The sequence below is a fragment of the Chinchilla lanigera genome, unplaced genomic scaffold, assembly GCF_000276665.1.
Source record: "Chinchilla lanigera isolate Chin_1 unplaced genomic scaffold, ChiLan1.0 scaffold00023, whole genome shotgun sequence".
NCBI classification, from domain to species: Eukaryota; Metazoa; Chordata; class Mammalia; order Rodentia; family Chinchillidae; genus Chinchilla; species Chinchilla lanigera.
The window spans coordinates 1,368,813-1,381,501 of NW_004955424.1; the positions used below are offsets into that span (position 1 = coordinate 1,368,813).

The window sequence follows — 12,689 nt, forward strand, 5'->3', positions numbered from 1 at the left end:
AATGCTAAGTGTTATTGAGCTTATTAGAGACTCCAGTCTTATGAGACACTGCAGTGTATTAGAGACGGAAATGCAGATTTGTTTATAATAGGACCCTGTGTGGTTTGCTTTGGTTTGGTTTGGTTTTTGTTTGTTGTACTGTGGATTGAACTCAGGGCCTTCACACTGGGCTACATCCCAGCCCTTTTTATTTTTTAATTTTCTTATTTTGAGCTAGAGTCTAAGTCATGAAGTTGCCCAGGCTGGGCTTAAACTTGTGATCCTTCTGTCTGAGCTTTCCAGAATGCTGGATTACAGGTATGTGCTGACCAGCCCACCCTGTCTGTCTATGTATGGATGGATGTATTTTTGAGACAGGGTCTCCCTATGGAGTTCAGGCTGGCCTTGACCCTGTGTTTTTAAATAGGCCCCAGGCTGGGGGATGCTAGTAACCAGTTTGCTCCCGAAGAGTCCGACAGATTGAGCCCAAGCTTCCCTGCCAGGATGCCCTGCAGCTCGCCAGCTCTATGACCTCAGAGAGTGTCGTGGCCTATTAGAGTTCACAGGGACCAATCAGCTGGCTGCTGGATTCCTCTTCTGCAGCTCACTCACTGCCTCCAGGCGGCAGAGGCTGAAAACAAGCCTGCAGATGCGGATGATAACCAGGGCATCTGTGCCCAAGGAGTGGCATGTTTATTTCCCTGGAGTTGGTGGCTTTGTTTCTGAGGCTTTGCTGATTCAGCCTGGTGCTGTCTGGCATCCACCTCATAACCAAGACCTCAGTCCCAAGGTCACAAATGTCTGCTGGATGATGCTGACTTAATGTCTCCGTGCTCTGCAACTTTATGCAGTGAACTCTCACTTCCTAAGCACTTCCTCTGAATGAGACAGACGCCAGCCCTGGCTTTGTGGAGCTTGCCATGTTGTGGGAGAGGCAGACACGGGGCTGACCGTCCTAATGGAGGGTACAGGGATCTGGGCCGGTGTGAAACAGAGAGGAGCCTACGCTGAGGGAGAGCAAAAGTCAGAAGGGGCTCACCCAGGAAGGAAGTCTCCCTGACTCCTGAGGATGCTCAGGAGTGGGGCAGACTGAGGCGCAGGCTGGGGTAGCTGGGAGATCTCCCTCACCAGAGTGCCAGTGACTGAACCCAGGGAGCATCCTTAGGCCATGCACCCCTGGCCTACTTGCTACCTTTGGCACTGCTGTCTACCTCTCTTTCTTAAATTTCCTCCTTCTCATCCCCATCCTACTTTTTCCCTTTGCTTCCAGCCTGCCCTTGTCTCCTTTGCTGGCCTATCTTGATCACCTCTGCCTTTCTAGAAAATGGCCTTGCTCTCTAAGACAGTGGATGATGGGGACAGGAAGCCAGGCTTGGAGAAGGCTGACTTGGCTCCTGCTTCACCCCTTGTGGTCATGAGTTAGACAAGCAGGTGACTCTGAGCACTGCAGTTCCATCCGTATGAGGGATTCCCTCAGCCAAGGCAATCTGACTGGGGTAAGGCCTGCAAGGTGCTTCGATCAGGTTTATGTGAGCCAGGAGTTTGCACACTCCTTTCTCCTATGTCAAAACTGACTTGGTTCAGTTAACTTTATGTTTTCTTGGTTAATCGTGATTGTCAACTTGATTAGCTTAAGAGACACATAGAAGATTGGAAGAGCACACTTCCGGGTCTGTTTCAGAGGGTCAAGAGAGCATAATTTGTGGGGACTATATCTGCTCCCTAGACCCTTCCTCTCTGGCTCTTTCCTTAGTTTCCTGGCTGCCATGAGGTGAGCAACTTGCCTCCACTGTGCCCTTCTGCCATGATGTTCCTGCCTTGGAGCCTGCTCACCATGGACTGAAACCTCCAAAGCCATAAGCCAAAAAAACCATTCCTCCTTTAAGTGTGGATATGATGTATTTTGTCCCAGCAGTGCAAACTTGGTGTTCCTGACAACAGTACTCATAGTAAAGGTGTCCCCAACCCTTGGTAAAATTGCTTGTATAAGGAGAGTTCTCTGTTTGACTTCTAGTAGCCTTGACTTTGGGCTTCCTCGTTGTGGTGTCTTTTTTCACTCAGGCAGACTCCTCACTGGGGCTCCAGAGGCACTCTGTGGGCTTGTCTCAGGGGATGCAGGCTCCTATAGGCCTGGCCCACGGTGGCTCTTGCACTGAACTGGCTTGCACCTGAGTGGACAGCAGATCAACTCAGTAACCTCATCAGTTGGGCCAAAGGATTAAGCCATTCTGGGCACAACATTCTGTCCATTCACTCATTTAAAAATATCTACTGATGGCCTACTACGTGATGCGTGCTGGGAAGACAAATTGGGCAAAGTAGATTCATTCTCTGCACTTAGAGTCTATTATAAGAACACCTGATGAAATGTACATTGTGCTTTGAAAGAGTAGTGGGGAGGTTTGACCTAGTCTGAGAGGTCAGAGAAGGCTTTTAAAATGAAGAAGTCACTCTGGAGGTGGCAGCTGATGGCTAACCAAAGAATGGGGAGGGCAGATTCCAGGAGAGACCAGGACGGGCAAAGACAAAGTGGAGAGAAAGAGGCAGGCAGAGCTATGTCACACAGATCCTTAGAGGCAGGGCTGAGGGCCCAGGTGGCTCCTGGCGCTGTTCAGCACTGGAAGATTACTAAGCTGATACTCTTGCTTCTGTGTTTTAAGAGCAATGAGAAGCAGGGTAGGGCTGTGCTGCGGGGGACAGGATGTTGACTTGTCCAGATTGACAATTTGAAAAGTTTGTTCTGCCTGCAGGATGCTGAGGGGGAGCCTGAGCAGGCAGGCTTTGTGGAGGATCAGCAGCAGGAGGGAAAACTGGCCTTTGACGTCGGGGTCTCTGCTGCTCCGCTGAGCTGGGCTGCCCTCTCGCCTCAGTTTTGGTCTCCATGACGCCAAACATGGTTTGAAGGAAGTGGTGTATCGGGAAATGGGAACTGCCAAGGACAACCCAGGCGTGAGCAGGAAATGTTCAGAGCATTCAGAAAGAGGGATCGGTCCCACAGCAGCGCTTTCTGTGGCTTGGAGAGCTGCTCCTGGCATCCGAGGCAGACATTTTCCACCAAACAGGATGAACGAAAATCACATTTCTCCTTTTTCCTCTCTCTCCTCTAGGCTTATATTTGGCACCCTTTACCCGGCATATTACTCTTACAAGGCTGTGAAGTCGAAGGATATTAAGGAATATGTAAGTAGAGCTGTTTATCTTGGAGGGGGGTGACTGATGGGGGAATGAGGCTGCCGCCGGCTGCGACACTTCAGAAGGTGGGTGCCCTCCTTGGTGAGGACACTGGTAGCAGGCAAACTTCTTCTCATAAGCCTTCTCAGGAGTCCTGTCCGGTCTACATCAGACCCCTGTCTAGACCCTGTGTGCTGCACTGAGAAAAGTGCTGCAGGCCACAGCAAGAGGAAGTGGCATGTGCAATTGGGGGTGCCGCTCTGCCGCATGGCATGTGTGTAGAACACTCTGCAAACCTGAAAGCATCGCCCCTGGGGACCGCCTGGCCTTGAGGGTGGGTGCACAGGCCCCACAGTCCAGTAGACCTGGGTTTTGGCCTGACCCTACTTTAGTCTGTGACTCCAACACCCCCTGATTCCAGCCCTGTCGCTGTTGCAGCATTGAGGCAGGGGCTAGGCACAGGGAAGGGGCCTGGGATGTCTCCCTGGTTAGAGAATTATGCCATTACCATGGGTGACAGTGACCCCAAACAGCATGCTTGGATGTGCTGGCCACCTTTAGCAGGAGATCCACAGCCACCTCTGGTTGACAAAGGGATGAGAGAATGAGCGCCCTTCCCCATATAGGACACCAACCTGGAAAAAAGGGCAAAGGATGTAGATTTTGGCAGAAAAGGACTGACGTCAAACTGTGGCTCTGACATGTGAACCTTTAAGACCCTCCATGTTCCCCTCACGTGGGGAGCAATAATCCCTCTCTTTCACAAAGAAAGTAAGTCTGAGGTAGGTAAAGAAATAATTCAAGCTGGCTGTGGTGGTTCATGCCTGTAATCCCAACACTCAGGAAGCTGAGGCAGGAGGACCCCAAATTCAAACCCAGCCTAGGCAGCTTAATGACTTACTGAGACCCTGTCACAAAATAAGAAATAAAAAAGGGCTGAAGATGTAGTTCTGTGCAAAGGGCCTGTGTTCAATCCTCAGTAACACACACACACACACACACACACACACACACACACACACACAGAGCAGGCTTGGAAAGTCATTACTGTCTTAGACTGCCCAAGCAGCCTTTATGATGGCACCAGATACCTCCAGATCACCTCTCTCCCACTCCCGAGCTTCCCAGAACTACTTGATTGAGCCTCATTTGGGTGCTCCTCAGCCAGGGCCCAGAAGGGGTGATTTCTCCCCCAGAGACCCTGCCCAGTGTGCGTGAGTGTGTGCACTATACGTAGCTGGGAAGCTGCAACGCAGAACCTCCTGGTTCTCAGTTGACTTGGCCCTGGGTAAGGCCTTAGGCCACCTCTTCCAGCCCTCCCTCTTCCAGGCTGCTTCCTGCCTCCAGTACAGGGCGTCTGTGCCGCGGATGAGGCCAGAACCGGGGTTGCCAGGCCTCAAGGGCTGACCCTCCACTTTGCAGGGGCTGAAGATTCTCTTAGCTGGGCAGGGGGCAGGGAGAGATCAAACCCTGGTGAATTATTTGTGCTGACTGAACTCGCAGGGGCCTGGTCTGTGATCAGATGGCAGTTGGTTTACTGACAGCCAGCCTGTTGCTGACAAGCGGGGCAGCTGTTAGCGCTGGCGGGGCAGTGACTGCTGGCTGTCCTGGAGGAGTGGAGATTAGCAGGTTTCTGGGTACAAATGGAATCAGAAGGGAGGAGCCGAGTAATAGCAGGGGTGTTTGTTCTGTGCTCACACTCACTGTCAAACATGGTCACGCACAGTCTCACAACACTCTCACACTCACGGTCCCAGTCATACACTCTCACACATCTTCACTCTTACATGTTGTCACACACACTGTCCTACACACTCACACACACCCTCCTGTTTTGTTTTGTTTTGCTTTTCTTGCAGTTTTTTTGACTCATGGTCCCATTTGCCCAAGAGAGAAATCTGAGAATTTCCTTTGGATTTCCTCTACCTCACCACCCAACTTCACACGCACCGGGTTGGTGAGTGTCTCTTCACCTCTGACCCTTCATGATCTTCCACACCCGGATTCCTCCTGCTGTGCTGCTGCTCTCTAAAGTGCGATCCTTCCACCATGGAATCCGTCTCGTTTTGTTTTTGTTTTGTTTTGTTTGCACAGTGGCCTTTGTGCTGGGTGCATCTCCAACCCTTCTTAAATTTTTTTTTATTTTTAGAGAGTCTCATTAAGATGCTAAGTTGTCCAGGCTGGGCTGCAATTTGTAATTCTCCTGCCTCAGCCTCCCAGAGTGCTGGGATTACAGGTGTGTGCCACCACATCTGGTTTGGTTTCTTATTGTCATTGTAATAAGTTATCATGATCTTGGTGACATAAAAACAACACAAACATATTATCTTACAACTGTGCAGGTCAGGAGCCTGCCAGGTCTCCCTGGGCTCGGAACAGGTGGAGCATGTTTCCTGGGGGAGGGTCTGGAAGAGAGTTCGTTTCCTATACTCCTCAGCAGGAAATGGACTCTTTCTTCAAAGCAAGCGTAATTCTATCTCTCTCGCATATTTCCATTATCACTTCTGCCTCTCACCCAGCTGGGAAAAGTTCTTCCCTTTGAAGGATGTGTGGGATTATGTTGGTCCAGGCTAATCTCCCCAGATGAAGGTCTTTAACTTAAAAACTCTGCAAAGTCCCGCTTACTTGTACCATATGGGGATAACGACATGAATATCCTTGGGACACCAGCATCCTGCCTACTGTACCTAACTGGCTCCCCTGCCAGTCCCTCCTTTCCCATTCAGTTGTCTACATAACATCCAGGGACTTTTAAAGACAGGAATCTGTTCATCTCACCTCCTCTGGATCCTTTAATGGCCTCAGGATTGAGGCCAAAGTCCTTTATGCAAAATTTAACACCATTCTTAATGTTACTTCTTCCTTTTTTTTTTTAACTTCTTCCTGCTTGCAAGATGCTTCTCTACAGGTTCTTACTGCTCTTGGCCTTCGTACCTAGGGCATGATCTGTAGCCCAGCATCGACATCACCTGCAGCTTGTTAGCCACCAAGCACCTCAGCCCTACCCTTCTGCACCTAAAAACAATATCTTTAGCGAGATTGCCAACTTGACACACATCACTCTTAATATTAGTTTTAAGATTCTTATATATTTCCAAAGTTGTTGCACTTGTCACGTTTTGGTGATGAAATCTTAAATACAAAGGAATTTATGAGGAATTGAAGAATTAATTAGAAGACTGGAGAAAGACACTCAGAAATTGGGAAAGACCCCAGAAGGCCGAGTGGTGGTAAGAGCCATGCTCAGGCCTCAGGAAGGATCCGGTCGGGCTGGCAGGGGCACTGGCTCCCAGCTACCTGTACGTTTGGAACATTCCCTGAAGATGCAAAGCCTGGAGAGGAGCACCTGGTTCTTCCAAACCCAGATGACAGATTTTGCCTCCTACTAAGACCCTCAGTGCTCGGAGGTTTCCTTGATCTAGAAGAGGCTGGATGCTGGCTAGGCAAGGGGGAGCAACAACACAAACAGCAATTACAGTTAACTCTTCAGCTGCCAACACCTGCATGTGCCCTTGGAAGCCTTTACCTATATTTTGGTTTTCAAAAACAACCTTCCAACAAGAATTCTGTAGGACTCGCTTACTTGTTAGATCCAAATTTCTTCAGTTACTGAATCCAGCGCCAGGTCCAGATCTCTGGGCAAAGTCCTCTTCTCCTCTGGTTGTGACAGGTTTCTGGCTCACTGTTCAGCTTTCTATATAATGAATTATCAAGCAAACCATCGTCACCAGCCTGTAAGCTATAGCAGGGGAAAAGAGAATATATTAAGATATAATTACTTAAAACATTTAAGTTTACATACCACAAAAAAAGAAGAAAATATGGATAGAGGCTAAAGTCTGTATTTATACAGCTGACTAGGAGTTCCTAGCAGTACTTGTGCCTTTTGTTAAGACAATTTTTTAGGGCTGGGGATTTAGCTCAGTGACATAGTGCCAGCCTGGCAAGCGCAAGGTGGTGAGTTCAATTCCCAGTACAGGAAAAAAACAAAAAAAAAACAAAAAACAATTTTTTAAACAAGGTAAATCATAATTTATATAAGTAAAAAAAGTATGTTGAAGATTTTACTTTAATTATTTGTTTTGTTTTTGTTTTTGTTTTTCTCTGGTACCGGGAACCGAACTCACGACCTTGTGCTTGCCAGGCAGGCGCTTTTGCCGCTGAGCTAAATCCCCAGCCCCTGCTTTAATTATTAATTAACAAGGGAACCAGTAAGGAATTAAAAGAATAGTTCAAAGGAGATTCCAAACAAGAGACACTTAGACAATCTAGAATGTGGAAATTAATTTGTTAATTGATTTCTTGGTGAAATGGAGAGTGTTTTAGTTTCTCTTCTCATTGCTGAGACAAAATACCCAACTCCCAAAGTTAAAGGAGGAAAGGTGTATTTAGCCCACAGTCTGTAGAGGTTTCAGTCCGTAATTGGCTGGGTCAAAGGCAGGGTGGCTTGGCAGGGGGACATCACCGAGGAGAAACAGTTCATGGCAGCAGAAGACAGCAAAAGCAGTAAGAGAGAACAAGCCTCTATCTGTCCCTTCTGTTGTGTGCAGGCCACCCACCCTAGGGCAGGTGTAGCACTCACACCCTTAATCCCAGCATTGGACCATGAATGAGTCACAAACTCTAGAATCAGCTACATCTGAAAAGCCTGTCCCCAGTGACTACATGAGGCTTTGGTAGACATCTAGACGCAAATCAAAACAGGGAGTCAATTATACCTCCACTGGATAAAACTCATTGCATCCCTGTGGACAAAACCATTTTCATTGCAATCAGTTTTCTAAAACTTATAAAATTGTAAAATAGCACAGAGACAGTGAAAAACACGATACCTGCAGAACTGAGGTGAGTTGGAAGTATATGCTGGATACCTAGCTTTCCGTAGATGTGCATTCTTTTTCAAGTTTTCCTGATACTTCCCTTTTGTTACTATCCAATCCGCACTCCCTTTGCCTGCAGATAGAGCTTTAGTGAGTTCCTTATTCAGCGATGTGGCCCAAATCTTGATTCATAAGAATCCAATACCTTGGCAATCTTGTCTCTGTAGGGTTCCCGTACTGATCTGCTGACTTCTACCTCTGTACACAACAGTGTTAGGACACCCCTCCTCATAACCCACAGTTTCCATCTACCTTTCTTTTTTCTGCCGTGTGTAGCAGTAACCTCAGTTCCCCTTCATAATCACGATCATTCCCGCCATCAAAGCACATATGTCCCTCTGTTATCTGTGCCCTAGTATGAGTATCTTGAAATGGCCATGTGACAGCTTTCATTTCATGGAAACATTTTGTGTCCCCCGGTATGAGCATCCATTAGTAAGATACTAAAATTCATTAAAAAGCAGAGATCAGAGATTTGGGAATGAGAAGCAGGAATGTTGTGTGCTAGACCAGTGATTCTCCAATTGTAACATGCATGTGAATGGGGATCTCATTAAAATGCTGATTCTGATCCAGTAGGTCTGGGATGGGGCTGGAAATTCCGCATTTCTAACACATTCCCAGGTGATATTCATGCAGGAGGTCCATGGGCCGTACTTTGAGTTGCAAGGAACTGCCATTGGGCTTAATTTGTTCATTCTTATACCTGCCATTTTTGGGTCACTAACTCAGAGGAGAAAGTGCATCTACAGGGTTCTCTTCCTGACCCCTCAAGGCTGGGCAGCATTTTATAAGGCTAGCTGCCTCAAGGCAAGGGAGTTGTTATGGTTTATGTCTGGGTGTCCCCCCAAAGCCTCATGCGGCCATGGGGCAGGCTTTTAAAGTTTGATTGATTAGGAGTGTGAGAGCTGCGCCCACCCTGGGGTGGATAGTTTGCATATGTAAGAAAGAGGAAAAGAGTTCTTGAGGCCATACTTCCCCCATTCTGTCCAGGTATGTGCTGGCAGCTGTTGTCTGCCACCTGAGCTGTAGCTCTCTGCCATGTGCCCCTCTGCCTTATAATCTGCCAAGTACGGGCTGAAACCTCCACAAATTGTAAGCGAAATAAACCTTTCCTTCCTTAATTTTGGGCATCAGGTATTTTGTCCCAGCAACGAGAAAAAAGTAACCAAGACAGAATTTGGTACCAGAGGAGTGGGGTCATTGCTGTGACTATACCTGACCATGTGGTTCAAGAGCCTTGGGAAATAGCTTGTGGGAGGTGTTTGGAAAGGTTTGGAGTTGTCACCTGAAAGAGAAGTGCTAGAACGCCTTCAACTGTTCTGTTTGGGAGATTCTGGTCAGAGCTCAGAAGACCAGAAAGCTGATAGAAATCTTGCCAGTAAAGACCAGGTTTGGGAGGTTTCTGCTGGGAAGAAGGACTGCATTGGTCGTTGGACTCCAGATGATGTGTGTTATGGCTTGGCAGAAAGTTTGTCTGCATTTTGTTCGTGTCCAGAGACTTTGCCTAAGACTGAGTTTAAGGGTGGAAGCAGACTGATTAATCTGGCAAAAGAAACTTCAAGGCAGTCAAACGTTGGGGCAGTGGCATGGCTATTGTTGGGGGCTTTTAGCCAGATTTATATTGCGAATCAAGAACGAAGAGCCCAGCAGGATGATTTAAAATGTGAGTTTGGCTAGAAAGGAAGCTTCAGTAATTCTGTGGACTGCAAAGATAAGGCTCAGGAGATCTCTATTGCTGAGAAGAAACAGGAGAACAGAAAAGATGGCCTGAGGGCATCACAAGAAGCAGCAAGTCTCCACCCTTTGCAGCCTCAAAACTGCAAAGGTGAAAGACCTTGCTTTGAGAAGAAAGCTGCTGAGCGCCCCGTTCCAGAATGGCGGCGGAGGCTGCACCAGGTTCCAGAATGACAACAGCATAGAGGATCTGTTCCTCAGAATTGGACTCAGAGTGCCCAGCGATCCAGGCACTTGACCTCTGTGGCCAAGAGAGAGGGAAACTTGGGTACTGCTCCAGGTGGCAGCAGACCTTGGCATCATCCACGTGGCCCTGGCTTTAAGTGCATAGAGAATGCAGGAGTTCTGAGGTTTAAGAGGCTTCCACCCAGATTTCAGAAAGCCTGGGAGGCCAGGCAGTGTGCCCCTGAGAGGGCAGTGTGTGAGGCTGTGAGTGTGAAGCAAACGTGCCCTGGAGACCTCAGAAGTTTACAAAAGCCAGGACCGTGGATGATCTAAGGAAAACTGCAAGGAGGGAGCAAAGTGGGCCTAAGAGAGAAGCCATGGAAGCTGTAACCACCAGAAATGCCACAGGGGTGGACTCATGCAAGCCCTTTGGAGCTCACAATGTGCCACAAGTTGCTTCAGATGCCACATGTGGAATTACAGGACATAACGTTAGCCCTGCTGGATTTTGGACTTGCTTTGGTCCCAATGGTCTGTATCCCCCTGTTTGTACCTTTTGGAATGGTACTGCTTATTTTATGCCATTGAATGTTGGAAGTGTTTAACTTTTCATTTGTACAGGGGGTCACAGCTAAGAGTTCGCCTTACATCTCGGAGGAGACTTGGGACTTGGACTTTTCAGCAATGCTGCAACTGTTAGAACTTTGGCAACTCTTGCAGATGGACTAAATGCTGTTTGTATAAAGGGATGGGCATGAGTCTTTGGGGGGCCAGGGGTGGAATGTTATGGTTTATGTCTGGGTGTCCCCCCAAAGCCTCATGCAGCCATGGGGCAGGCTTTTAAAGTTTGATTGATTAGGGATGTGAGAGCTGCAACCGCCCTGGGGTGGATAGTTTGCATATGTAAGGGAGAGGAAGAGGGTGCTTGAGGCCATTCCTCCCTCATTCTGTCCTGGTGTGTACTGGTTGCTTAGCTGTTGTCTGCCACCCTGAGCTGTAGCTCTCTGCCATGTGCCCCTCTGCCTTATAATCTGCCAAGTACGGACTGAAACCTCCACAAACTGTAAGCGAAATAAACCTTTCCTTCCTTAATTTTGGGCATCAGGTATTTTGTCCCAGCAACGAGAAAAAAGTAACCAAGACAGGAGTGCATAGATGAGTGACTTCCAAAAGCATCAGCCTGTTGTCTTACTCTTTTACTGTGCTGGAGGGTCCTTGGTGAGAAGCAATGTAGTGTAAGATGCACCAAGATGAGAATAGCAGTCCCTGAGTCCCCAGCTTGCTGTGTGGCTCCAAGGATCCAGGAAATGGGGAAAAACAAGACCACGTGCAGTGAATATTCCAGAGAAGAGCTATCTGTGAGAGGAGGGGCCTGGTATCACAGACCTTTTTTCTGGAAGCTGGCTGCTGCCTTGAGTTACGCTACCATCTTGGACAGGCTTGGTGGCTGCTGCTGGCAGCTTGGTCTCTGACGGGTGGTCAGGGCCAGGTCAGCGCTGGTGAGAGGGATTCCACCTTGCTGAGCCCTTATGCTGTCCCTGCCACCTCCACATTGCCACTTCGTGCGCGAGCCAATTAAACACGCGCTGTTAAGCCTGAAGAAAGAGGCTGGCTGACATCCATGGCCCAGTTGTCTCATCCGCCTGGTTATTGTGAGCCTCCTCTGCTGTGAGACCTTTTGGCAAGCATGAGCATGGGCCACAAATATCTTCATTCTTGGGGCCCACTGGCATTTTTCCCAGGCCATCTCCATACCAGTCTCAGCCTCACCCCTTGTGCGAACCTCATCACCTATCCAGCCTTTGCCTGGAGTTTTTATTCTTTTTGTGTGTGTGTGTATCAGGAATCAAACTCAGGACCTTGCACTTGCCAGGCAGGCGCTTGTGCTGCTGAGCTATATCCCCAGCCCTGCCTGGAGTTTTTAAATGTACCTGGGGTTTGTTTTACTCAGGAGAGGTTAGGCACAAACAACAAAAATGATATGAAGCACGAAGCTTGCGCTCAGAGCTCCCCAGAAGTAGGGCGACGTGGGAAACACCAGAGCCAGCCAGGAGGCAGGCGCTGTCCCTGCAACAGCCTGTGCCGAGGCTTCTGTGGGAAAGGTAAGGAGACAGCAGGCAGGCCGACTTGGGGTTGGCCAGTCTGAATAATTTCAGCAGGCTCTGGCCTCTTCTAGCAGCTAGTTGCCTCTGGTACTTGGCTGGGGAGATCATGCCTGGCAAAGAATATTGGCTCAACCTGGACAGTCCCACAAAGAAAGAGTTGAAGTCTCCAGGACTGGCTCGTTTGCATATGAATGGGGTGCTGCGGCAGGGGTAGGGGAAATCTTGCCATCTGTAGGAGCTGGCCAGCCCTGGGAAGGGTGTCAGTCCCCTGTCCGTGAGGTGTCAGATGCCAGGGCATCAAGAAGGCAGAAAATAAGCACATGTAGTTATTACACCTGGTGACCATGTAAATGCATTACTGAGCGCGTTTCTCCTCCTAGACTAAGCGCACTGTTTAAAGTCTGCCTGCTTCTCCTCACTCTGCCAGGCCACCCCAGCCATATTACCAGCTGTCCACTGTGCCCTTGCCAGCAGCCGATGCAGTTATCTGTAAACCAGGCTCAGAGTTTTTCTTTCCCAGTCATTTGACACAGGGAAGTCCCTGAGTCTGAAGCAGGACCGGAGACCTGAGGAGTGTGAAGGCTTGAGAGACCACAGTGCGCCTGCTTAGAGGGGGCTACTGAGAGGATGGTGAGGCTGCAGGGATGGCTCA

At 48.7% G+C, this 12,689-nt stretch overlaps 1 protein-coding gene across 1 annotated transcript in view; it reads left to right on the plus strand.

Annotated features, from left to right (window-relative positions):
* Positions 1–677: 677 nt before the first annotated feature.
* Reep1 (receptor accessory protein 1) overlaps positions 678–12,689 on the plus strand; it is a 56,122-nt gene continuing 44,110 nt past the window's right edge. The window contains exons 1-2 of the mRNA XM_013514719.1: positions 678–944; positions 3,087–3,159. Of these exons, the coding sequence (XP_013370173.1) occupies positions 862–944; positions 3,087–3,159 (156 nt within the window). The 5' untranslated portion in view covers positions 678–861. The remainder of the gene's footprint in view (positions 945–3,086; positions 3,160–12,689) is intronic.